The sequence below is a fragment of the Lissotriton helveticus genome, chromosome 3_1, assembly GCF_964261635.1.
Source record: "Lissotriton helveticus chromosome 3_1, aLisHel1.1, whole genome shotgun sequence".
Lineage (NCBI taxonomy): Eukaryota > Metazoa > Chordata > Amphibia > Caudata > Salamandridae > Lissotriton > Lissotriton helveticus.
Genome location: NC_136061.1, coordinates 560,304,214 through 560,328,852, shown reverse-complemented (window position 1 = coordinate 560,328,852; position 24,639 = coordinate 560,304,214). Strand labels below are relative to the sequence as shown.

The 24,639-nt window shown below is 46.5% G+C and overlaps 1 protein-coding gene across 1 annotated transcript in view; it reads right to left on the bottom strand.

Moving 5' to 3' along the window:
* ITGAV (integrin subunit alpha V) overlaps nucleotides 1-24,639 on the bottom strand; it is a 402,152-nt gene that overhangs the window by 156,252 nt on the left and 221,261 nt on the right. The window contains exon 16 of the mRNA XM_078680488.1: nucleotides 2,630-2,688. Coding sequence (XP_078536614.1) covers nucleotides 2,630-2,688 — 59 coding nt within the window. The remainder of the gene's footprint in view (nucleotides 1-2,629; nucleotides 2,689-24,639) is intronic.

Below are 24,639 nucleotides of genomic sequence, written 5' to 3'. Positions count from 1 at the left end.
CAGAATGTACAGGATCTGGCGAGTGCGGAGAGAGGAGGAGAGAGGGGTCTTAGTGGCACTTCTGATGGGAGCCAAATTAGACCCAATACACAAACCAAAAACTCCTAGCCATACAATTGCTCTGCTGAAAGTGGGCTGTTTGCAAAGCTGGAGGAGCCCACCTTTACATGCCTGTCCTGCTATTAGTGGCCCTCCCTACACCAAGAGCAGGATTCCTCGTGGCAAAGAGATTGGAGGACTTCTATGAGGAGGGCACCCTCAGACGCATAGATAGTCTAGAGACCAGGAACGGACTCACTGGTGCGCAGTTCCTGACATACGGTATCATCAAGAGTGCAATGTGACACTTGTCGGGGGACATAGACTCAGAGCCTCGAACAGATGACACGCTACAAACAATGCCCACTTTTGGGGATGGTCGTACACTGGTTTCTTAGCTGTATAAGATGCTACTCGCGACACATGTCAATGGTTTGCCGCATGTCAGAGTGCTGAGAGAGACAAGAAATGGACACAGACAGTGTAGCAGTTCTACACACTGATGAGGAACACAAGGTTTAAGTACATGCAGTTAAATCACTTTCACATGACCTACCTCACCTCACAAAGAATCAATGTGGGGGTGCACACCCAGGCCCAGAATTGGCACAGATGTCATTTATTGAATGCAGACTTTGCACATAGACTAGACTTCTACTTGGTATAGGCGCTTCGACCACATCACTCCCATTCTCAAGCAGCTCAATTGGCTCCCAATCGAGGCAAGAGCTATACTCAAAACTGCTTGCATAACTCACATGAAAAAAACAGTCTACCTCAAAAATACGCTATCAAAATTTGGTCAAAAGAGACATCTACGAAGCCTTAACAGTCCGCTCCTGATTCCTCCAAAATTTAAGAAAGAGAAATCTTGCAACTGCTACTTCTCTGAGAACACTCACAGAATCTGGAATGCACTGACCCAGGACTTACCGACAATCTTTCCCTCACTTCAAGAAGAAAATGAAACAACTTTTCTCCAGCAAATATTTGAACCTACCCCTTTAAAGCATCTGATTGGTTTGTTTGCTCCCACTTACACTAAATAAATCTGAGCGCCACTACCTCGGGGAAAACTGCGCCTCTACTCTCCCCGACAGCAACAGGCCCTACCCTAACTACCTCTTTACTATATCGTCCACCTATTCTACTGTCCATCATAGTTTTCCATTCTATACTGTTACTACCTCAAAACTGTAACAGCTTATCCTAATGCCTTCGTATATTTCGTTTACATACTGTCACTATGTATTTATACTTACTTCAAATGTAACTCGCTTATTTGCTGCTATGTAAACTCTGTGAAGCTCTCTGATACCTTTGGGTCAAGGTCACTTTATGCAAAACTCGATAAATAAATAAATAAATAAACATATGGTGTGGCAGCACCCGCACATAGACGCATTTTGGGAGGGAGTGGTGGGAGATTTGGAAAGAACCCTTGGTAGATGGGGCATGTGAAATCTGACTGTTAGGTCTTTTCCCTTGCAGGCAGAGACCAAGAGTGGGGAATAGGTCCCTGGAACATGCAATGGGTGGAGCTTGCAGAGACATAGCACGCCATTTCAAAGAGTCCGGAAGGCCTGCCACACAATGGATGGCTGAGGGAACACATCTGCAGCTAGGAGAAGCCAAGTGTATCCATAGAGTGCCACTGGTGGGCACCTGGTTGGAGATGCTGATTGCATTAGAGTGACCAGGGGACAGAGAGGTCAACACACCTGAACAATAGTAGATTGACGATCCCCATGATAAAGACGGCCACACTACATCCTAGAGTCCGGGTCCCAACACTGACAGGAATCCTAGCTAGAACACACTACTCTTCCTCCCCGAGACACTCCAACCCTACAAGCCACAACAGACTCTGAAGCATACAATGCCCAGAACTTGAGCTTTATAATTCGTATTGACTGGGATAATGGCTGGTTAACACCTTTGTTTCTATAGTTGCTACACACACAACACTTGAGATTGCATCCTGTAACCGGGAGAGAGTGAAATTAACCATATTAGCCTGGGCACCATTGAAAACGGCTACTGTAATGATGACCCTTTGACTACTGAAACATCACTGTCATGGTTGGGGCAACTAATTGTCTGTATGTATTGTAAAACCTTATTAAAAATATGTAGACAATTAGAGAAAAAAAAGTCAGGTAAAAGCTATCTGGAGGAGAGACCTAAAAAGATAAGATGCATTGGCACCTCAGATTAAACAAGAAAACTAGATTTTCCACTAGTGTAAAATCTGTCAGTTTCAGAATGTACTTGAAAATATACAAATTTGCAAAGATCCCAGTTTGGAGACTGTACATTCTTCTGAATCCCCTAACATGTGACTTCCAAAAAGTCCTGCGTGATAAACTGTACTAAACATGGATTCCATAAGTGATCACATTTTCATGCAAGTCATCGTTGCAGTGGTCTAAAGAGGCATAAGTTACCAACCAGTAAACACAGAAAAAAAATATTTAAAAGTAAGTATTTTCTGACATACAAGGGACATGACATTGAGAATTCCCTTTTATTTGACATACGCATAGTAAAGTAAAAGCAGTAAAGTATATATTTAAAAAAAATCACTTACTAAGGTCACGTGGTATATTTCCTTTACCGTCAGCCTTTAGGCAGAACTTTACTTTAAAGCTGCAAAATAAAATAGGATACGAACATCTTTAAACAGTTTATTATATGCTTATTTTCTGTGCTTCGTTAAGTATGTTAATCCCAACGCAGTACAAACCATGTATTTAAAATACATTTCACAAAATGTAGATTCTATACTAAGTCGATGAATTACATTAAAATGCAGGATGCCTGCTTTAACCCTAACAGAATTATTACATTTTGTGCTGGTCTTGTCGACATGGTCTTTACACAAGTACAGCACAGTTTTCTTTCAACCGGAGCACCGTGCGCCCACTGACTCGTGGAAAGTGAAAACAGTCTGTAGTTCTTAAATGGGCCATCGAATGGAAAACCTGTAAGATAGTTGGTGTGAATTGAATTCTGCAGAAACCTGTAAAAAATTGTTGAATACATAGCCGGATCTTACCATGGTTGACAAAGTCTCTTTTACTTCTGAGGACTGTAACTAACATTAGTAGCACTGACTGAGTTAGATAGTAGGAAACACCTCCTACCTGCAGCATGTGTGTTATACGTAAGTGCTTATTAAATGATGGAAATGGCAAGCATCCACTTAGGGTGGCTAGAATACAGAAACAAGCACTGGCAAAGGCAATCAGTCTGACAGATTTTGGCTTTGTCAATGCCAGTATTTTTCTTGTTTGTGGAAAACCTTCTTGTTAGGGAGCTGATCGGTCCTTGAAAGTACAAAAGCAATTTTTGTCAAGAAGCAAAACTATATTTTTGGTTTAAAAAAGCACACATTGCGACAGTAGTCTCTGGTACATAAGGGAACCACTTAGTGTGAGGAGGAGTTAAACCACAAGCTAAATTAGGCAAGGCCATTGCCCCTGCTCAAGCTGTAGCTGGTGGAAGAAGAGAGTTAATCACAATACCAAACATAACGATTTTTAATTTATTAACATTTGTTTTATTAACTCTTTGCTTTAGTGCAATTTTGTATTGTAATTGACTTTACTAAGTATTGGCAAAGCCTAGAGGTCTCGGCTCCAAAAAGCTAAGTTACTGGGTTTTCTACATGTATGTGTACGTATGAGCAGAGTTGCATTTAGGTGTTGAGTGAGTTCTAGTTGTGGGAGGGTGTTCATAATGGGGCACGACTGAAAGCTGAGGCTGAAGGCCGTGTGAGTCAGTGGGGCATAACTGTCCTCACTGGAGAGACCTGAAGCATTGGAAGAGCGTGTAATCTGAGCTCTTAGTGATGGTCACATAAGTGCCATTTGTAAATACTAACTCTCATAATGTACAATAAAATCATTGCTGTTACTCCTTCACAACAAACTGCTAACAAGCACTCAGAAAGCCAATAGGTCAGTCTTGTTTTAAGGGTATGTTTGTTACTATGCGATATGTCTGGATGCAATATCAGAAAACTCACAAAGAGGCACCCAAATGTTGGTTAGGCATAATGCTGTGTAAAGCAATAGGTTGCACAGGGCTTTAAGTGGGCCGGGTCTCACCGGTGCTGGGCACTGGAAGTTCTTTAAAGGGGACCTCAAAACGGGTCTCTATCGGGCTCTGTTTTGTGCCCTGGCACAAGCGGTCCGTTTTTTTCTGGACTGCAGTGACAGCAGGCACGTTAATGTGCGCCTGCTTACACTGCTCACTTCTCACTAGTGGAGAACTTACGGCATGACGTCATGCCAGGTGAGCGTTGTAGGGGAAGGAAAATTCTTTAAAGAGAGACATTTTCTCTCTGGATTTCCCTTCTCTTTTTGAAACTCAGGAGCAGCAAGATCGTTGTGGTGTCACCAGGGCTTTAAGTGGAAGCTTTTTCAATATTATATAAAAGCCATAGTAGCTGCCTTTTTATCTTAAGCAACTAACAAACATTGAAAAAGCCAATAGTCCAGGGTGGTTGTAGGAGACATGTTACTTGTATTTTATATCTGAATGCAATGACAGAGAAACATCAAAATACCAGTCATGTGAAACACAATGCTAAACACAGATTTTTAGCTTGTGTTTTAGGCCACACCCTTAATTACATTGGCCACGCCCCTTTGACAGACCCCCCCCCCCCCCCCCCCCCCCCCCCAGTTTTATCCTCCCACTTAAAGCCCTGGGGTTGCAGTTCCCTCTTTGGAGACACCCCACCCAAGTTTTTCATCCCACTTAAAGCACTATGGTCCACCATGTGCTTTTGCTTACAGATAACCAAAAGCAGTCTCGAAAGCGAGAACTAAAATTGTGATGTTGTAAAACCGTGGAGTCCAGACACTTAGTTCTAAAACTTGCGGTGTAGAAACAACCAGTGATTGTTTTGCTCATCTGCGTTACTAACTCTGCAGCATCTCTGGGAGGGCAAGAGCAAAGCTGATGTTACATGCTAGGGGCGGGGGCGATAAATGCACTTCAGTGAAAGAGAGCGGAGAGCCTGACCTCCACTGTGACACCCCAGGCTATAATTGGAGGACCAGAGGATTTAGATGCCATCGCACCCCTTTAGAGGTGGAGCTACAGTATTTGTTTCCCAGCTAAGTTGACCCAAAAGTCATGAAGGTAATTTGCTCCCTGGCTAGGAGATCCAAATATCCTCAGCGTCTCTGGGAATCAAGGGTAAACGGAGGACCGCAGGTGAAAGACAGCAACCTAGAGTGCAGGAAGAAGCAATATCGAGGAGGGAGAATCATGGAGGAGGGGGGAGAATCATGGAGAAGGGGGCTGGGGAAGCAACAGAAGGATGGGTGAAGCAACAGTGGAGGGGTCAGAGGGAGGAAGCAACACAGAGGGTATGGAAAGGAAAGCAAACAAATAGGGAGGACTGCAACATGAATTTGGGGGTGGGGGAATAAACGGGCGGAAAAGCAATCAGAGCTGGTAGAAAGAAGCACATGGGCAAGGGAGAGAGTAAAACAGAGGGGCTGGGACAGAGGCACACATGGGAAACAGAAACATGCAATGTTGTGGACTACTTAAACAAAAATAAAATAAAACAAGCATTTACAATGCAACGGTCTCGGCATTGCAAAAGTTAGAGCTATTAGCATTGTAAATGACAACATTTTTATTTATGTGTTGGTTTTGAAAACAGATAAATAAATGGCATTGTCACTTACAATGCCAATAGCTTAATCTCTCGCAAATGCCACACACAAAGACACAGACCCACACACACACAGAGCCATCCCCCCCCACACACACACACACACACAGCCACACACACACACACCCACACCCACACGCACACACACACACAACAGAGACACACACACACACACACACACACACACACAGACACACACACACACACATTGAAAATGCAATAGGTCTGGCGCCTTTGATTAAGTTAAAGCCATTTGCTTTGCTATACAATACCATTAGCAAAGCAAATGGCTCTAACGTAATCAAAGGCGAGACCTATTGCATTTTCAATGCTTGTTGTCCGCTGTGAGCCTCTTTGGGGAAGGTTAAACCATGTCAGTGATGTGGCGGCTACATAAAACATGGAGGAGACTTTGTGTACGATATTGTTCAGTAGAAAAGGAGCATTTATTATGGTCGCCTGAAGGCAGTAGGGTCGGCACAGCACGTGCAAGACTTTGGGATATGTCACTTCCCAAAGAGAGGCCCGCTATTTATATATATATATTTTTTTTACCTCAGCGGGTGTCAACAAGATGTACTAATGTAATCTAAAAATAGCGCCAGCAAAGCCAGAAGTGCCTTGCACAATAAGGCTGATTATTACATAGCTCCCTGGTCCTCCTTTTATCAACATCTGAAGGATAAACATTTGAGTCAGCTGTGTGCAGGGAATGAGTCCCGGGGCGCGGAGGTAGAACACAGGTCTTCGTGGGCGCAGGGCCTGTTGTGTGGGCTAGGCAAGTGCCTCTTATGGAGTCTGGTGGGGGAGGGGTGGGTAGGAATCAGTGACCAGCCTCTCCTCTGGGAGAATCGCACTGTCAATCATGAGCGTCCAGACACTGGGAAAAGGCTGACCAGTATTGCGCCGTGCCCGGGGACCAGAGGCCGAAGGGTCCAGTGAACCTGGATTACTGCTATATATAGTATATATATACTGCTATATATATGCTGTAGTTTATCATTCAAACAGCGGCGAAGGCCCATGACACACGGGCCACACTGCTGGGACACAGCCGGTGTGGCTGGGGCAGAATCAGCCATTTAATCATTAATAATGCAGAGATCATAACATGTAACTGTTTTCCAAAATCTAAGCTTGGTGTCTCCGTTATACTTGAGTTTTGTGATTCTGACTGTTTTTGAAACTCCAGTATGTAACCCTTTACTTTACGTAAGTAGTGCCTAAGAAACCCAGCACCCTTCACCTCCCTCAACGAACAACACCCAAGGTCTACTAAGCATTTAGCCCCTCCTCGCCGGAGGCTTCAGAGCATCTGCCACCCCGAGGCTGGAGAGGCAGGTCGGACTGAGTTGTACTTGCACACCCCCCTACCCCCTCCACTTCTCACCGCGGGTAGGTCAGGGGTCAGGTAAGTAAACAAGATTTAAATGTTGTTTGCAAGCGTAGCATGCATACATGATGTTTATCACATTAAAGCCTTCCCACTGGCTTTGCAAACGGTGGGAAAAAAGGTACAAAAAGGGATGTGACAGGGTGTGCTGCTGGAGAGTATTTTTCAGAATAATGACTTTGGTGGTTGGAAAGATGCGGAGATGGCTTGCACTGAAAGAGGCATTGTGCTAGGGAGGTGGCGCAGCCTTTGAGTTGATTTTCGGACCTTGGTGAGGAATTAGGTGAGGTGGTGAGGAAAGGCTCGCTTTGAAAACCGAATGCCAGTTCGCCAGGGACATCTGAATGTATGCGTGGGCAGAACCAGGTAGGAGGTACAGACTACTGGTGACAAAGGTGAGTGAAGAATGATGCATGCGATCGAGTCAGAGAGGCAGTTACAGTTGCCCAGTTTGCTGCTTACGAAGCCACACGGTAAGATATTAATGGAGTGGAATGTCTACCCTAATGTTCCTGGCAGACAACAAGAGGGGAAATACTGTCAAGAAGAAAGAAAATGAGGGGGCATGTATTTCTGTGCCTTAACAGTGGTGTGTGCATCTGTTTTTCGTGGTATAAACACATTTCATGTCCCAGGGTTTAACAAGCGTTGATCAGACTCTGATTCTTCCCTGTGTACAGATGATACACGCCATGGGATTTGTTTACCCCCAAGTGATAGACGAACTTGAAAAACATATTTTAAAATAAGTTTTAAGAAGATTAACATCCTGCAATGGAACATAGAGATAACTGCTGGATGCACTTCCCGAATGAAGCCTGCCAGCTCCAGCCCTCCTCTGCCTCCGCCTCTAGCGCACTCAGTCTCCGATATCAGCCTCTTTAGCAGCGCCGCGCGCTGGTATGCAGACTCCCCCTGCATTCCAGAGAGGGAGAGGCGCGCGACGCGATCCGCTCTGCATTGCCAGGCTGTGGAGACAAGACCTGGCCGCGCGCACAACGTTATCCTATGGGAAATCGCTGCGCGCGGTCTTGGCTCACTTCGGTGTTCTCAGACTGCTGAGACGCCGACAATAGTTCTCTGGCGAGAACGCGCTTTCAGCGCGTTACTAGCTGAGACCTAAAAAGGACAGTCTTGAAAATGAGCAATAGAAGGACACAAGTAGGGTGTCTATGCTCCAGTGGAGGGACAACCACAAGAAGAGGAAGGAATATGCTACTTACCAGTATGCATCTGTTCTTGGCATGCAGGGCTGCTGACATTTATATTTTTGCATAGATCGCCGCCTAGTGTTGGGTCCGGATGATTGCACATTGTTGTCCTGGAAGAGTCTTCGAAGTATCACGAGATAGGTGGCTCCTCCCCTGGACTACAGTGCGCATGGGCATTCACTCCATGCTCAGATTGTTTTTCGCCATTGTGGCAGAGATGGAGTATGATACAGTAAGTGATGACCATGCTTGAGAAAAATTATGAATGCTACAGCTGCGACAGGCACCGGGGAGGAGGGCGGGCAATATAAATGTCAGCAGCCCTACATGCCAAGAACAGATGCATACTGGTAAGTAGCATATTCCGTTCGAGGCATGTGGGCTGCTGAATTTATATCTTTGCATAGAATAAATAGTAGTACCCTCCTTAGCGGCGGTTGCCCGTGCCAGCTGCAGCAGTCTGAAAAAGAGTTTTGAGAACAGCCTGACCTACAGCTGCTTGCTGTTTGGAGTGTACATCCACGCAGTAGTGTTTGGTGAATGTATGTATGGTTGTCCATGTGGCTGCTCTGCATATATCCTCTAGAGGAAAGTTACCTAGGAAAGCCATGGATGCCCCTAACTTGCGTGTGGAATGCGCTCGTGGGGGAACGGTTAATGTGCGTTTAGCCTTTTGATAACAGATTTGGATGCACTTAACAATCCATCTGGCTATACCCGATTTTGAAATTGGGTTGCCTTTGTGCTGTGGAGAGAAGGCAACAAACAGTTGCTTAGTTTTCCTGAAATCTTTAATTCTGTCTATGTAATACAGGAGAGCCCTTTTAACATCCAGTGTGTGTAGTGCTCTGTGTGCCACTGAATCTGGATTTGGGAAGAATACTGGCAGCTCAATAGTTTGGTTAATGTGGAACTGTGATACTACTTTAGGCATAAATTTAGGGTTGGTACGCAGCACCACCCTATTAGCATGAATCTGAATGAAAGGCTCCTGAATAGTGAGGGCTTGCAGCTCACTAACCCGTCTTAGCGATGTGATTGCTACCAGAAAAGCCACTTTCCATGTCAGAAATTGTATCTCACAAGAGTGAAGAGGTTCAAATGGTGTCCCATGAGTCTGCTGAGAACTATGTTTAGATTCCAGACAGGCGAAGGCGGGTGTCTTGGAGGAATTACCCTGTTGAGTCCCTCCAAAAAAGCTTTAATGGCAGGCACTTTGAAAAGGGAAAGGTGCTGTCTGTTTTGAAGATAATCAGCCATTGCTGCTAAATGTATCCTGATGGAACTGTATGCCAGATTGCATCTGTATAGGTGCAATAAGTAACATATGATGTTTTGCGTTGATGCATCTAGCGGGTTTATGTTATTATTGGAACAATATGTGACAAAACGCTTCCATTTTGCCGCATAGCACGCCCTGGTTGTAGGCCGCCTAGCCTCCTTGATGATGGCCATAAAGTCAGGGGGCAGGTCCAGGTAGCCAAACTCTATGACCTCAGGAGCCATATTGCAAGGCTCAACTGTTGCGGATCTGGGTGCTGAATGTCTCCATGGTTCTGAGTGAGGAGTCGTAGTCGCTGGTGGGGCACCACTGAAAGTTCCAGGAACGTGGTGTACCATGCTTGCCGTGCCCACGTTGGAGCAACCAGGATGAGGGTCATGGAGTGCTGCCTCAGTTTGCGCGTTACCAGCGGTATGAGCGGTGCTGGAGGAAAAGCGTACGCAGATCTGTTCGACCAGTTCATCCATATCGCATTTCCCTGAGACTGCGGGTGTGGGAACCTGGCGGCGAAGTTGTGGCATTTTGCGTTTTCTTGTGTGGCGAATAGGTCTATTTCCGGATGACCCCACTGCTGGAAATACGGTTGTAGAACTGAGGGATGGATCTCCCACTCGTGCATTTGATGGCTGTGTCTGCTGAGCAGGTCCGCCATCTGGTTGTCCTTGCCCGGGAGGTGTTCCGCCATGAGGAACATGTTCCTTTGAATGGCCCACTTCCACATGCACTGTGCTAGGTGTGACAATTGTGGAGTGTGTGTCCCTGCCTGTTTCTGGATGTAATACATTGCAGTCATGTTGTCCGTCCGGATCAGCACGACTTTGTTGCACAAATGCAACTTGAATGCCTTCATTGCCATGAAGATTGCCATCAGTTCTAGTAGATTGATGTGCATCTTTCGCTGCTGTGTTGTCCATAATCCCTGCACGGTGTACTTGAGGACATGCGCTCCCCAGCCCTGGAGAGATGCGTCCGCAGTTAGCCCTATCTGTGGTACATACAGGCTCCTGGAATGGTCGTCCCCTGCAAAGGTTTTGTGTGTTCCACCAATGCAGAGAGTTGTATGCACGACTGGTCACCAACACTAGGTCTTTCAACTGTCCATGAGCCTGGTTCCACTGTTGCGCGAAGCACTCCTGAAGCGGACGCATGTGCAGCCTCGCGTGTGGGACTATAAAGATACAGGAGGCCATCATGCCTATTAGTTGCATGAACATTTGCGCTGGGAGTGAGTGTTGGGGCTTGAATTTTTGAATGAGCACTTGCATGCTGTTGACTCTCGCTGAGTTCGGCTGTGCTGTTGCTGTCAGAGTGTTTATTTCCGCGCCTAAGTACTGTTGGATAGGTGCGGGTTGTAGATGTGATTTTTGGTAATTTAGGGAAAATCCTAGACTGTGTAGGAGGTGAATTGTGCGGGACATGTGGCTGGCACATTGATGGGCCGACTTTGCTTGGACAAGACAGTCGTCCAGATATGGATAGACATGGATGTGTTGTCTCCGAAGGTGTGCAGCTACTGTCGTTAAGCACTTGGTAAACACTCTGGTGGCAGTAGTGACCCCGAAAGGCAGGACTTTGAACTGGTAATGCTGGTTGTTGATGGTGAACCTGAGATATTTCCTGTGACTGGGGTGAACGGGGATGTGGAAATATGCATCCTTCAGATCTAGTGTTGCTAGGAAATCTCCCTGACTGAGCAATGGTAGAACTTGCTGCAAAGTGAGCATGTGAAAGTGTTCTGATAGGATGTATTCGTTCAGGGGTCAGAGGTCCAGAATGGGCCTTAGAGACCCGTCCTTTTTTGGAATTAAGAAATACAGTGAGTACACCCCAGTACCCTGTTGGTCTAAAGGCACGAGTTCTATGGCCCCTTTTTGCAGCATGGATATGACTTTTGCTGCAATAAGTGCATGTGCTCTGCGGACATAGGACGGTGCCTTGGCGGTATGTTGGGTGGAGCGGATGTTAGTTCCAGACAATAACCGTGTTGTATAAGTTGTCTCACCCACCTGTCTGTGGTAATGCTTTCCCAGACTGGCAGGAACTGCTGTAGTCTTCCCCCGACCGGTGTTATATGGTCTGGGGGCAGTGACAAGATGTCACTGTTTATTAGTGGCGGAGGACCTGGCATTGTTATTTCCTCGTGCTCTGCCCTTGGTACTGTTCCCACGGTATTCACCTCTATTGTTCTTGTTATAGGTGGTTTGTGTGCCTCCTTTGCCGTATTGGGTTTGTTGCGACGTTTGTCCTCTAGACGCTCCCCTGTTACCGGAGCGACGAAAGGAACCGCCCCTGAACTGCTGTGACTGCAGAGCTCTCATGGATTTGGCAGTTTCTGTGTCTTTTTTTAATTTTTTCTAGGGTGGTGTCTACCTCAGGACCGAAGAGAAAGTCTGGGTTAACTAGCTGATTAAGCAGAGTTGTTTGGATCTCTGACTTGAACCCAGAGATGCGGAGCCAGGCATGCCTCCTGAGCATTACACTAGTGTTAATGGCCCTAGCCGCAGTGTCAGCTGCATCCAACGCACATTTAATAGATGCGTTTGAGATTAACTTCCCCTCCTGTATGAGCATTTCCGCCCCCTCCTTATAAGCATCAGGCAGGTGTTGCAGTAGCTGCTCTAGCGTGTCATAGTGAGCCCTATCATATCTTGCTAATAGGGCCTGTGTATTTGAGATTCTCCAAATATTAGCCGCTTGAGCTGCTACACGTTTGCCAGAAGCTTCCAAGATTTTGGATTCTTTGTCCGGAGGAGGAGCATCACCACTTGTTTGAGAGTTCGCTCTCTTTCGAGCATTAGCCACCACCAAGGAGTCCAAAGGGAGCTGTCCTTTGATATACGTAGGGTCCACAGGTGCAGGTCGGTACTTCCTCTCAATCCTGGGGTTTATTACCCTTGCCTTTGTTGGCTCTTTAAAAATGTCACTAGCATGTTTGAGCACACCCTTGAGCATAGGCAAAGTTTTTACCGATCTTTCTGAGGTAGAGAACATATCAAACAGAAAGTCTTCCTCCACGGGGTCAGTGTGCATGTCCACATCATGGTTAAGGGCTGCCCTTTAAATCAAGGCGTTAAACTCAGTAGTATCCTCAGTAGGCGATGTTTTGACCGCCAAGGACTGAGTGTCAGGGGTGGTGTGTGGCTCATCAGGGTCAACAGGGTCAGTCCATGGTTGGGACTCCTCCTGGCTTGTGTCAATGGGATAATGAAACTGGTCCTCATTGTACCCTTCTTCCCCCTCCTCAGTGTCAGGTGTGGGAGAATAGGCATATTCTTGTGCATAGGATTGTATGGGTTCATAGAGATTAGGTGAGGTGGCAGAGTCTCTCTTTCTTTTGAGTGGTATCTTGTAGGACTCCATAGGAGTTTCAGGAATGATTTTCCTTTTATAAATAGTGAGTCGCCCTGATTCAGAGTCGATGAATAGTTTCGACTGGTTATCATAGGACGGTGACTGGAACAGAACGTCCTCCTGCATGGGCTGAGCAGTTGCAGCTACCGATGACGACTTGGATGCGTCGGTTCCCTTTGGGAGCTGGACCGTCTTAGGTCGTGCTGTTGGGGGCAGTCCGTATTTTATTGGCGCCGTAAGCGTTGGCGACGGACTGACCTGCTTGGAGGTAGGTGTCGTTTTTGATCCGACCAACTTCGACTGTTCAGCCTGTTGCTTGTGGTCTTGCGTCGACTCGAGCTGTTGTTGCACAGCAGGTACGCCCTTGTGCTTTGACTTGCTCTGTTCTTGCGGGGCGAGTTTTGTCTTCGACTCGAAGGCCTTCACCAGCAGTGGCTTCCGAGGCTTCGGATCGAGGTTTTCTTGGCTCTCGCGCCCCTTGGAAGAGTCGCCATCTTTGGACCCCGACGTCGACGTAAGCGTGACGTGCTTAACAGTAGACACGGGCTTCGGCACCCCGATCTTCGGCTCGACACCCCCTTGCGACCCCGAGGGTTCGAGCACACGTTTCGACTTGGTATGTTCCGAAGTCGTCGAGCCGATGACTGTCTTCACCAGTTTCGGTTTCGATTTAGTGTCTTTTGGTTTCGGTTTCGATTTTTCCACTGATTGTGGCCGATCAACCGATGGCTCTTTGGAAATGTTCTTAGCCTGGCCCGGAAGCGGGGCTATAGAACGTGGGTGAAGATCTTGGCTAAGGCCTTCGGCGATGCCTCGACCTGAGCCGTGGAAGTGTGTGTATCGGGCCCCGCTACTGCGGTTGGGCCCTGCTCATCGGCTGAGTCGTCATCGACGGCTCCGATGGGTTGTGCGTCGTCTCCTACCTCGACGATGTCTCCATCAAGGACGTAGAATTCTTCTTCGTTCTCATCGTAGGTGGATTCTCGCCCTGATGCGGGATCCGATTGTCGATCAGGATCCTCCTCGTCTCCACGCTCTTCGTCATCAGCTCCGAAGATGTTTTCTGGATCGGGCGCCGACTCCCGCGCCGACTGTCGTGCAGCGCGTCGAAGGCGAAGAGTTTTCTTTGATCAAAATCGAGAACAGGCCATACAGCTGGCCTCGTCGTGGTCCGGTGAGAGACATTTATTGCACACCGGGGGCACATCGATGTGAGGGTATTTTGAATTGCAAACGGGGCATAGCTTGAACGGGCTTCGTTCCATCGTCGATCGTCGATGGGGCCTTTGTTGTCGAAAGGCAAATGGCCGTCGACATCAGTCTCGAAGAGCTTGAACAAATACAAGGCACCGAACGAAAGACCATACCGACGCCCCGAAGGCCTTTTGGCCTTGAGAAAGTGTCTATATATATAATCCGAACGTGAGTTAAGAAAGTACATCCAAACCCAATGGCGGAAAAAAACAATCTGAGCTTGGAGTGGATGCCCATGCGCACTGTAGTCCAGGGGAGGAGCCACCTATCTCGTGATACTTCGTAGACTCTTCCAGGACAACAATGTGCAATCATCCGGACCCAACACTAGGCGGCGATCTATGTAAAGATATAAATTCAGCAGCCCACATGCCTCGAACCTAAAGCCCACACAAGATAACAAATAAGAAGCTAGGAAATGAGTGATAATTAAGTCAACCAAAGGTAATCAATCTGCGAACTAGAAGCCTACTGTAAGCTAACAATCTGTCTCGCAACATGCAGCGCATGATCAGTCTTAGCAGGCGAGAAATAAACAATACTTTCAGAAGATTTTTGCTGCTACAAACGACTGCCGTTACCACAAGTATTCCAAATCGAAATTCTAACCTGCCTACCAGCACATACCCCCATCATTAACCCTGAAATGTGCTTCAGTTAAGCCTTGTTGCACAGGTTAACTACAAAAAAATAATAACTTCCTCCAAAATAGTCAAAGTATTTCCTAAGTTGCCTAGCATTTAAAACGTCCACCTTTGGAGGCCAGCACAGAATCTTTACTGGAAACGCCAATTGTATTCCCTTTGATTTCTCCCTGATTTGCTCTGTCAATCTGTTTGTTTATTTGGAATGAGGTTATTACAAATCCAGCTGGCTCATCTGCCTGCTGTATTGCTCCTAGAACTGAAAACGATAATTAATCCTTTTTGCCATTCATAGGCAAGAGAGTCAAGTAATTGGACATACCCTTGCGTTTTTGCCAATCGCCCAGCGAGCATTCTAGTTTTGGCGTCCAAAGGGCAAAGGATTTAGTTATGTTCTAGTGAGTTTAAAATCTCATTTGTGTCCAGGATTGCTGTCCTGGATGGGAGCTACAGAAGACCAGGGATACTATTTTTAGATTCTTGCAAATGTCTTGGATATCAAAATATTATATTCTTTTAACGCAGCTCAGTCGTACCATGATATTATTTTTATAAACAAGTCAGATTAGATCAACAACACAATGAGTTAATGAACAAAGTACAAGTTTTCCATTTTAAATTCTTAGTAAGAAAATGTTCTAGAAAAATAAATATTTTACTAAAAAAAAGGCACAAATAACCATTGTATCTAATAATCTACATTGAATAACATTCGTATTATGCTCAGAGTTTGCTATGTAAACCGAAAATGAAATAAGAGAAGCTTCAGAACATTTGCTCTTCTTCAAAGCTTTGTAGTCATTAGGGGACAGAGTACTTCGAAACAATGTACAGGTGTTCTCTGTCCCTACAGGCTGACTGACTGGTTGTCTCCCACTAGGTTCTTGTGGATGACTATTCTACTCCCCCTTATGTGCGTCCATCAGCCAAATCCTTCTGACACCATTGTAAGGTAAGCAATACTTTTGCAAAGCCCCAAATAAAATAAGATATGACAATAAATGCAGAGTAGGCAGCTGTTGCCTTAAGTTTGCACACAGCTCACAACATTTTACTACTACCACCCTTTTCCTACTTTCACCTGCCTCAACGTTTTAGGTTTATATTTATGAACATTAACTTCAACCAGTTGTGGATGGCATGGATCAAACTGCGACGCTAAAGAAACATGCTAAGCAAGAATCTGCTCTAAAACAGAGCAATCCACACCAAACTCAGCAGACAGTGCCCGTCTTTAAGCAGACAGTTTTATATCTTTGGTAAGGGTATCAAACTGAGAAGGCATGTACCATTAAGGCATCCTTCTCTATGGCGCCTAACAAATTAAAACACTCTTTAGGACTTTTTCACAATCTGTTTCACTAAGTTTCACTAAGACAGTGACGGCATTCTGGCAAACTTTGATCCAATAGGACAAACAGGAATAAATTCTCCCAACTCAGATGCTTTACAATGCCAGTTCATTTTAGGTTGTAGAAACTGATATGCCTTGTGATAGCAGGACCCGATTTATTTAATTTTCGTCAGTTTTCACAACTCCCAGTTTGACGGTTCAATCACGCACTTCTGAGATGTATTTGAAACCTGTGATCACAGGTTCAAATGTTGGCCAGGTTAAATGAGCTTTTCTTTCAGCTGTGGTTGAATAAATGAGAACCAATGTGCTGCGTAACAGTAATAGTTACTGGTCAAAACTTTAAAGTATGTAGTAGCAAGTCATTATCCTAAAAATAATTCTGTACAGTTTTCTGTAGAACCAGTTCCTTTTACTTCAGTATGTACTCAATTTTACAGTTATTTGGTTACAAATATGGGTTCTACTGTTCCAAATCACTAAAAGTACCCTCTATCCACATGGTGCGCAAATCCCTCAGTTAAGTCTTCTTAATCCTTGGACCCGAGCTTCCCTTAGATTTATATGACAGTTTGCTGTATAAAATTAGTCTTTCAGGGACCATGTCCAGGGTGGCCAAGAAGGTGGACGAGCCTTGGGCCCGTGAACGACTTCCAGGGTGGAGCCCCTGGCCGTGGATTTCCAGCGTTGCAGTGGCCGATGCTGCTGCGGCTGGGAGCTGCGGGCCCACTGGACACCGCTTCATGGTGCCCGTCCAACAATAGCACAGCGGGGCAGCTCACCGGCTAAGCATTCGGAGAGAAACCCACGAAGTGCGCCTACAGCTTGCGGCGAGGAGTACATAGCTGCCAAGTCTTCAGTTTGCTTACGTGTGACATTCCCATGTGTGCAGTGCATTTGTATGTGACATTTCAAGGTCTTACATTCGACACTTTGAGTTACACTTTATTGAGAATGAAAAAGCCAGTAGCATATACTTCAGGAATGACATCCTGTTCCTTTATGCAATGGTTCAAAATGTGCTTTAAAAGCTGCAACAGCTTGAACACATTAGATGCAAGGGATGTGGTCAGTGGTATGTCAGACGGGATCCTGTGAGGCATAGAGCGTTCAAAGCTGGAACTGGTAGCCCCTTCAATTACATTGTAGTCTGTCGAGACTTAAGCATAGGCGAAAGGTCAGAGACAGTTTACAGCAGCAGGGCCCAACATCTTGGCTCTCGGCACAAAGGACCATCGGTGCATAAACTCTCAGCCTGATACTGTAGCGGCACAGGTGCTATTAATACTGTGGTTTAGGAAATCCAACCTGTTGATTTCGCCTTCTGATTTAGTCTAATAAATGGAAAATTCTCCATCAAGCCTTTACGCTGAGAGACCACAAGGAAACCAAAGTTGTGCGCGTGAGGGGCTATCTGTTCTTCCCTCTTTACAAACCTGGAACTATCCTAGTACCCTTTCTCTTACCTCCTCCCTCCATCTTTTGCTTTTGTCTTTCACTCTTCTCTCTCTCCCTTTTTCACTTTCCTGATCCCTACGTTGGCTTCTAGTCCTCCTTTGCTTGTTCTCTGCTCCCTGCCTGCTTCCATCACAGCCTCCTACTCCATCACAATTGCAATTCTCCTCATCCTTTCCACTTTCCATACTTTGTTTGGCCTCCATCGTCTCCCTTGTTTCTTCATCTTGCTCTGCTTCGCTAGTTCTTTTCCTCCTTTCAGCTAATTCCTCTATTCTCCCTCTCACCTGAGAGTAGTACTTTACAAGTACTATGATTGACCTGTCATCATAATTTGCTGTTCATCTCTGTCCTCACCCTCATGCTCTCACTTGTTTCCTCACTCTTACCTGCCCAAGTCCCCCTTTCTCTCTCTTCCTTTGTCCCCATGCGTCTCTGTAACCACTTCCCTCAATCAATCTTTCTCATTTTCTCTCTTCTCTCATACCCTTTCTCTTTGCTCTCTTGCGGTCCTCAGAACTACAGGCGTCTCTACTTTATTCCTTGTAACTCTGGTCTGTCTCGTTCTCCTCCACCCTACTCATCAACCTCCTGCCAGTCTCTCTGCCCCTCTTAGTGCTCTCCCTCTACCCTTTGTTTCTTATCACTCTCCTTTCTCTCTGCTCATTTCAACCTCTGCTTTTTGTCCATTTTGTCTCCTGTTGCGCCACTTTTATCCTTCTTTGTCTCTCTCACTCTCTCGTTGTCTTAAGTCTTGATTACTTCTGTTTATATTTAGTGCTACTGCCTCTTTTAGTTTAAAAAGGCTGTCATGTAATATTTATTTGATAAGCTGCCCATTATTCTGTGCGACACCTTATACTAGTTCTAACTTATTAACCTACATCATGTTGCATTTGGGACTAGTAGTTCATTTTAAATGCCACATGTCCCCTGTAATGTTGGCTTAAAGGTCATGCTGAGCATTGGCTAAAAGTGTGAAAAGAGGCCACTTGGCAGCTATGACAATTGAAGTAGCGATCGGCTGGGGTTGTGTGATTGGTTGGCTGAGCGCGTCCCCTCAGGTGCGTCTGTGGCTGCCCAGAGTCGGACAGAGACAAATCAGCTCAGATGATGTACTGTCCTTTGGGATAGGACCATGAGAAGACCCGTTGCAGGTGTTGATGTTCAAGATTCGCGGAGTGAGCGATGGGGCATGCTGAGTGGGAAGAGACATTGAAAATGTCCAGTGGAGAGACTGCAGCATGGATATTATATATGGCCTGCGGTACCTGCTTCTAAGCACTGTTGTCAGACACAAGGGACGCACCAGGTCCTGAGAGGGGAGAGCAGAGGTAACAATCACTACACTGCAAAGTGCTGTCAGAGCCAAAGAAAACCTGAGCTCACTGCAGCCATCCAAGGCGCGGAGAGCGAATTAAATCGAGCGGGTGGGTGGGCGGCTTGGCTTCCTGTGACTGGATACCATAGAAGTGCAAGGTGAGCCCAGTTTGCTCCGCTGTAGATTAAGATGTCTTCCCAGCACCAGCTGGTTGCATACAGATGCGAGTACGAGGTGAAAGGATGTCCTCTGGCCCTGGGCTTTAAGTGGGCCGGGTCCTGCCGATGCTCAGCACCGGGTGGAGTTCTAATAAGCAGGTGCTAAGTCAGGTCCCTATCGGGCTATTCATTTTTGCCTTCACCCTCGGTGTGAAAAAAAAAATCTTAATTCTGCAGCAGCACCACACTTCATTTCACTGCCTTTAAGATAACTTAAAAAGAGACTCGAGTCGTCCTAGTTCTTTCAGTCTCATCATTTCAGAACGGAAGCATCTTCAATATTATATATAATGAAGTCGTAGTCGTTGCTTATTTATCTCACCAATTACATTACACAAGGGCACATTGAATTGTTTGGTTGAGTACGGGGAAATTAAGTGATTTGCTGGATATTGAGGAGGCGCACAGCCTCGAACTTGGTTCCTCATCTTCAAAGTCAGCAGCTCTGGCCGTTAAACCACGTCCTTAACAGTTAGCTAGAACAAGCATTTGCAATGCAATAGGTCTAACAATTGCGAGATTTGAGCTATTTGCATTGTAAATGACAATGGCTTTTATTTGCTTTAAAAAACCAGCAAAAAAGGCACTGTCATTTACAATACCAAGAGGTCTAGGTTTCGAAAATGCGAGACCTATTGCATTTGAAATGATTGTTGATTACAAGCACCCTATGCTGAGCTTTCATGTTAATTGAGGCCACGCACCGGTCTTTAGACAAGTCGTGTCTAAAGAAAGGCCCATGGGCGCTATTAAAGTGAGAGCGTGGTATGGGGCATTTACCAAAAAAAGCATATATTTGTCAAGTTGACAAACAATTCTGTTTTTGTAAAAGCGCCCGAGGCCGCGGTTTCACTTTAATAGCGGCTTTGGACCTTTCTTTAGACACAGCTCGTCTAAAGAAAAGGCCATGGCCTCTTAACGTGAAAGCACGGCATGGGGCGCTTGAAAACAACAACCACAAAAAGTGAATTAATAGTTTTAAAAAAAAACCATGAAGCCTCATTTGGCGCCGCAAATAAGCCAAAGGAGCAGCCGCCACTGTGACTGTCCGGGCTATTGAAGAAAAAAAAAGGCATTACTAATAATATAAAAGCGTGCATCGTGCTGTAATGTTGTGGGTGGAATAGAGGTTAGATCATTAAAGAAAATAGTGCTCACCGACTACATAATGCAGACCGTATACCAACACAAGTAAAAAAAAGTCCAGTTGTTATGGGTGGTTACTAATGCAGACAAGGCGGTACCAAGGAGGGATTATTCAGCCTATTCACAAATGGAAAGCAATAATTTCGCAAGGACAGTAACAGGAGTCAATTGAAAAGATGGTCTGGAAAGGGGCGTGGCTTCTATACCATACCTCAACACAGCATGGCTCACAGAGTAGCGTATGCGCTCCTATACTCGACCTAAAAATGTTTGAAGATGCTAAAAAGCTACAGTTTGGAGTAATACCAAGAAAATGTACTCACAGGCCAGCCTACCTTGGGGCAGACAGCAATAACATGCTCTGTAAGGCGGCTTGGCAGAAGGCCTGACTCGGCTGCTCTCAGCTGAGGGGATTCAACTGCATGATAGAGACATTTCCATAGGCACTGGGATGGTCCTGTAGCTCCTTTTGCCGTCTGGTGGTCACTGACAGGTCGTTTGCAGTGGAGGAGCGGGAGTGCAAGAACCACACTCATGTCCGAGCTGAGACCTGGGAGGTGCGCGTACGCCTGTCCGTTGTAAAATCAAGAATTACTATCATGGCCACTGGAATTATGCCGTTCTGCAGCAATTTTCGCATAATTATAAATTTTCCACGTAATCAATCATCTGCTGCATAATCTGCAGGTTTTAACAAAAAAAATTGTTTGTAGCTCAAACAGATTAACAGTTGCAAAAAATGCAGCAACTTGGGTTTCAGTCCTTTTTGCTAAGTTTAACTGGTCATCTTTAAGGTGCTTATTGCTGTATTTGGGTGTTAAATTGTAACTAATAAGGTTCACTTTATTTCTAGATACTATTATCAGGTGTAAAAATTACAAAATAATGAAGTAATATTATCATAAAATGTGGCACGTTATGCCATATAGTTTGCCTTTTCTTAGTGCATAATTTGTTCAACCCTGCCGCATAATTTGGTCCTCCTCCACCGCATATTTGCAGTGGCCCTGATTATAATGCTACAGGCGGGGGGTAGGGGCCAGGCAGCTGCATGGCTACCATTGATGAAAGCTGAATGAACATTTAACCTAAAGATCGCTTGTTACCTTTAACAGCAACAAAGAAAGAGAACGGACAGGTGTTAGCCTTAGCAAAGCTCCTCAGGACGTAGTTCACTGCTCGGCTAACCTGGTCAGCTGTTTTAGATCTTAGTTTGAGTGACAATATTAATGATTGCAGGGGTGCAGGGACATTAATGAAAATGCGTTACGCTTACATGAGAAGCGTGGCACTTTGCAGGGTTGTGAGCAGAGGCAGGGCCAGAGATACGGAAAGCGCAGGCGAGGCCAGTGTCTGCTTGGGAGGGGGGCGGGGCGGTTTGGCCAGTGCTCCATTGGGCCTACGCGCTGGGCCCTGAGGCTCAGGGAGTGCAGGTGTTGCTCGCAGCTCCAGGCCAGAGGCCCTCGCACTGCCCCATCATCCTGTGTCCCACTTGGGCCCTGCATACTAGATGACCCTGCTTGTTCTGCATCTGCTGGGCTCCGAGGTAAGCGGGCTGGTGGGGTCAGTGCTTGCTGCCTCCTCTTTGGAATGTTAGGGGGCCCATTGGAGGTAGGACCCCATGCAGCAGGGCGTCTTGCCCAAGATTACACAGCGCCATCGGAGGAATGCGATCCCCATCCCCAAAAGGATTTTGGGGAGGGGGCCCTTCAGCAATGCCTGGCTGTGGCTGGTGAGCTCCGCACCCGCTGCTCGTACTGCCTCTGCTGCATCTCCGAGGCAAGCGGGTCAGGGGATCTGTGCCTCCTCCTGGGAATTAGGAGGTCTAGTTCCGTGGTGACCTGGTTCCCCCCTTTGTGCTCAGAGCGTTGGTTGAATAGACTTCACATTGTCTACTTCATTATGGGGAAGGACAGGGCCCCACATGCGGGGGCCCTGACGAAAATAGACAAGTTTACTACTTGGAGTAGTGTGGCACACTGGTTAGAGGCAGCAGACCTGATAGCAGAAGTCAGCCTGGGACCAGGGTTCAATTCCCGACGCGGCAGGGTTGTGGACCTTGGTCAGCGGACTCGATAATTCTCGCTTCGGTGCTTACTCTAATCAGGGGTTCCACTCGGCAACTCTGGGCATTAGCTTGCCTAATCTCCACAACGGCCCCACCAATTCCGGGGATGCCTGGCTCCACCTTGGGGACTCCCAGCAAGGGACCATCCCACAGGGAAAGCCAGGACGGGTTCCCCAGAGTTATACAGCGCCGGGACGCCCCGTTGCTGGGGCAGCTGTGCGCTTTACAAGTATACTACTTGCCCCTCCAACTCTAGCAGACATCCAGTGTCCAGGGTCTCAAACCCCCTGTCGCCACAGATATGGTCCAGATCCTGATGCCCATCCAAACCTTTCGGGCAGCCCTTGAGATGAAGATTAGTGAGGTGGGACTGACGTTGGCCTCCTCCACCAAGGCCTCCGAAATGTGGCAGGGATGGTTACCGAAGTGGAAGGCAGAGTGTCCCCACTTAAAGATGACACCATGGACCTCATGGTCATGGCATGGACCTCATTTGCAGGTAACAAAGCTGCTATCTACTGTTTGAACCCTGGAAACCAGAGCAGAAGATGCGGGAAATCGTTCTAGGCACAGAAATCTGCAATTTGTTGGATTTTCAGATTATGGGTCTCAGAGGGGGCTTTATCGCCATGGTTTGTGGTGGAGCGAGGGCACCGGATTTTGGGGCAGCAACCTCCTGGAATGTGTACCGCCTACCAGACCATATCAAACACACAGCAGTACTCAGATTCCTTAGGCGTCCCCACCCCGGCATTGCACTATTGCAAGAGACTCACTCATTTACTGGGCTCTCTATGCAAATTCGGATAGGACTGTCTTTCACTCAGGGTTTGGTAGGGGCTCCAGGATGGGAGCGATTCTAATTCGTAAACATTTCCCTCTGGTAGTGACACAGATAATCCATGATTCGCAGGGCCTCTATGCAGGGGTGGTAGGGACATTAGAAGGGAAACCACACAACATCTTAAGTGTTTTTGTTCCCCCTGACCTGCACAAATGAACTCTTTTTAAGATCACCGAGGTGAATGCCGCGCTACCATTTGGGATGTTGCTCCTTGGGGGAGAGATTTCAATGCCACCCTTAATACGGACATGTGTGTCTCTGGCCCCCTCTTGCGCCAGCACAGGGAGGTGTCCAAGGCTTTAATTTCCTGGGTAGACTCATTGGGGCTATGCGATATCTGGCGGATGTGGCACCCACAGGAGAGGGCGTATACACACATCTGCTTCCACAAAAACCCTATCCCGCATCGATTACATATTCATCTCTGCCACGGATGTAGAAAGCATGTTGGCTGCTAATATTCTCCCAACAAGATTTCTGAGTACTCTCCACTGGTGCTCTGGGTAGGGACCCCAGCACATCTTCAAAGACCCAGGTGTTGAATTAACGCCTGGTCCATCACAGACAAAAAGCACTTTTCAGAAAAGCTACGCACATACTTTGAGATTAATGAAGGGCCGTTCCATGGCGCGGGTACCCTCTAGGCTGGGGCAAAGCTAGAATTAGAGGGGTAGCTAAAACTTACTTTAAGTATGGGGAGAGGAACATGTTTAGTTGTATGGCAGAGCTTGAGTCCCATTTACTTTGATTGAAGACTGAAGTGGCAGCAATGCGACTGAATCCCTCAGCTGACAATTAGAGCTTGATAGGGCTTCCTTGCATCAGCTTCGTTTCATGAGGCCCGCAAGTGCTTGCACGCGTCTATTCAACAGGTATATAAGCATGGCGGCAAAAGTGGTAAGTTCCTGTACTGGCAAGCCACCAGAAATGCTAGTTCAGGGCTGGTCCTTTCTATTGATGACACATCAGGAAATCCTTTACATACCGCAGAGGCAATTGCGGGTGTCTTTGTAGATTACAACAAAGATCTCTACGCCCACAAGCCGAGGCCCACCTTCAAACTCGCCCATCCTTCCAAAACAGCTTCTTCCTTGCCGACCTCGATCTGGAGACTATTGAGGTCAACATTAAGTTGGGCCAACAGGCAACCAGCTGTATCCCCTATTGCCTTATTTCCTTGATTAAAACTGATAATAAAATATATGCCAAGATCTTGGCGACAAGGCTGCTGTAGGTTCTGGGTGCCTTGGTACACCCAGACCAATGTGGTTTTAAGCCCAATGGTAGCACTAGGCATTGTGTCTGGCGTGTCGCATCGCCCTGCCCAAATCCAGGACACTGAAGATTCCGCAGCACTGCTA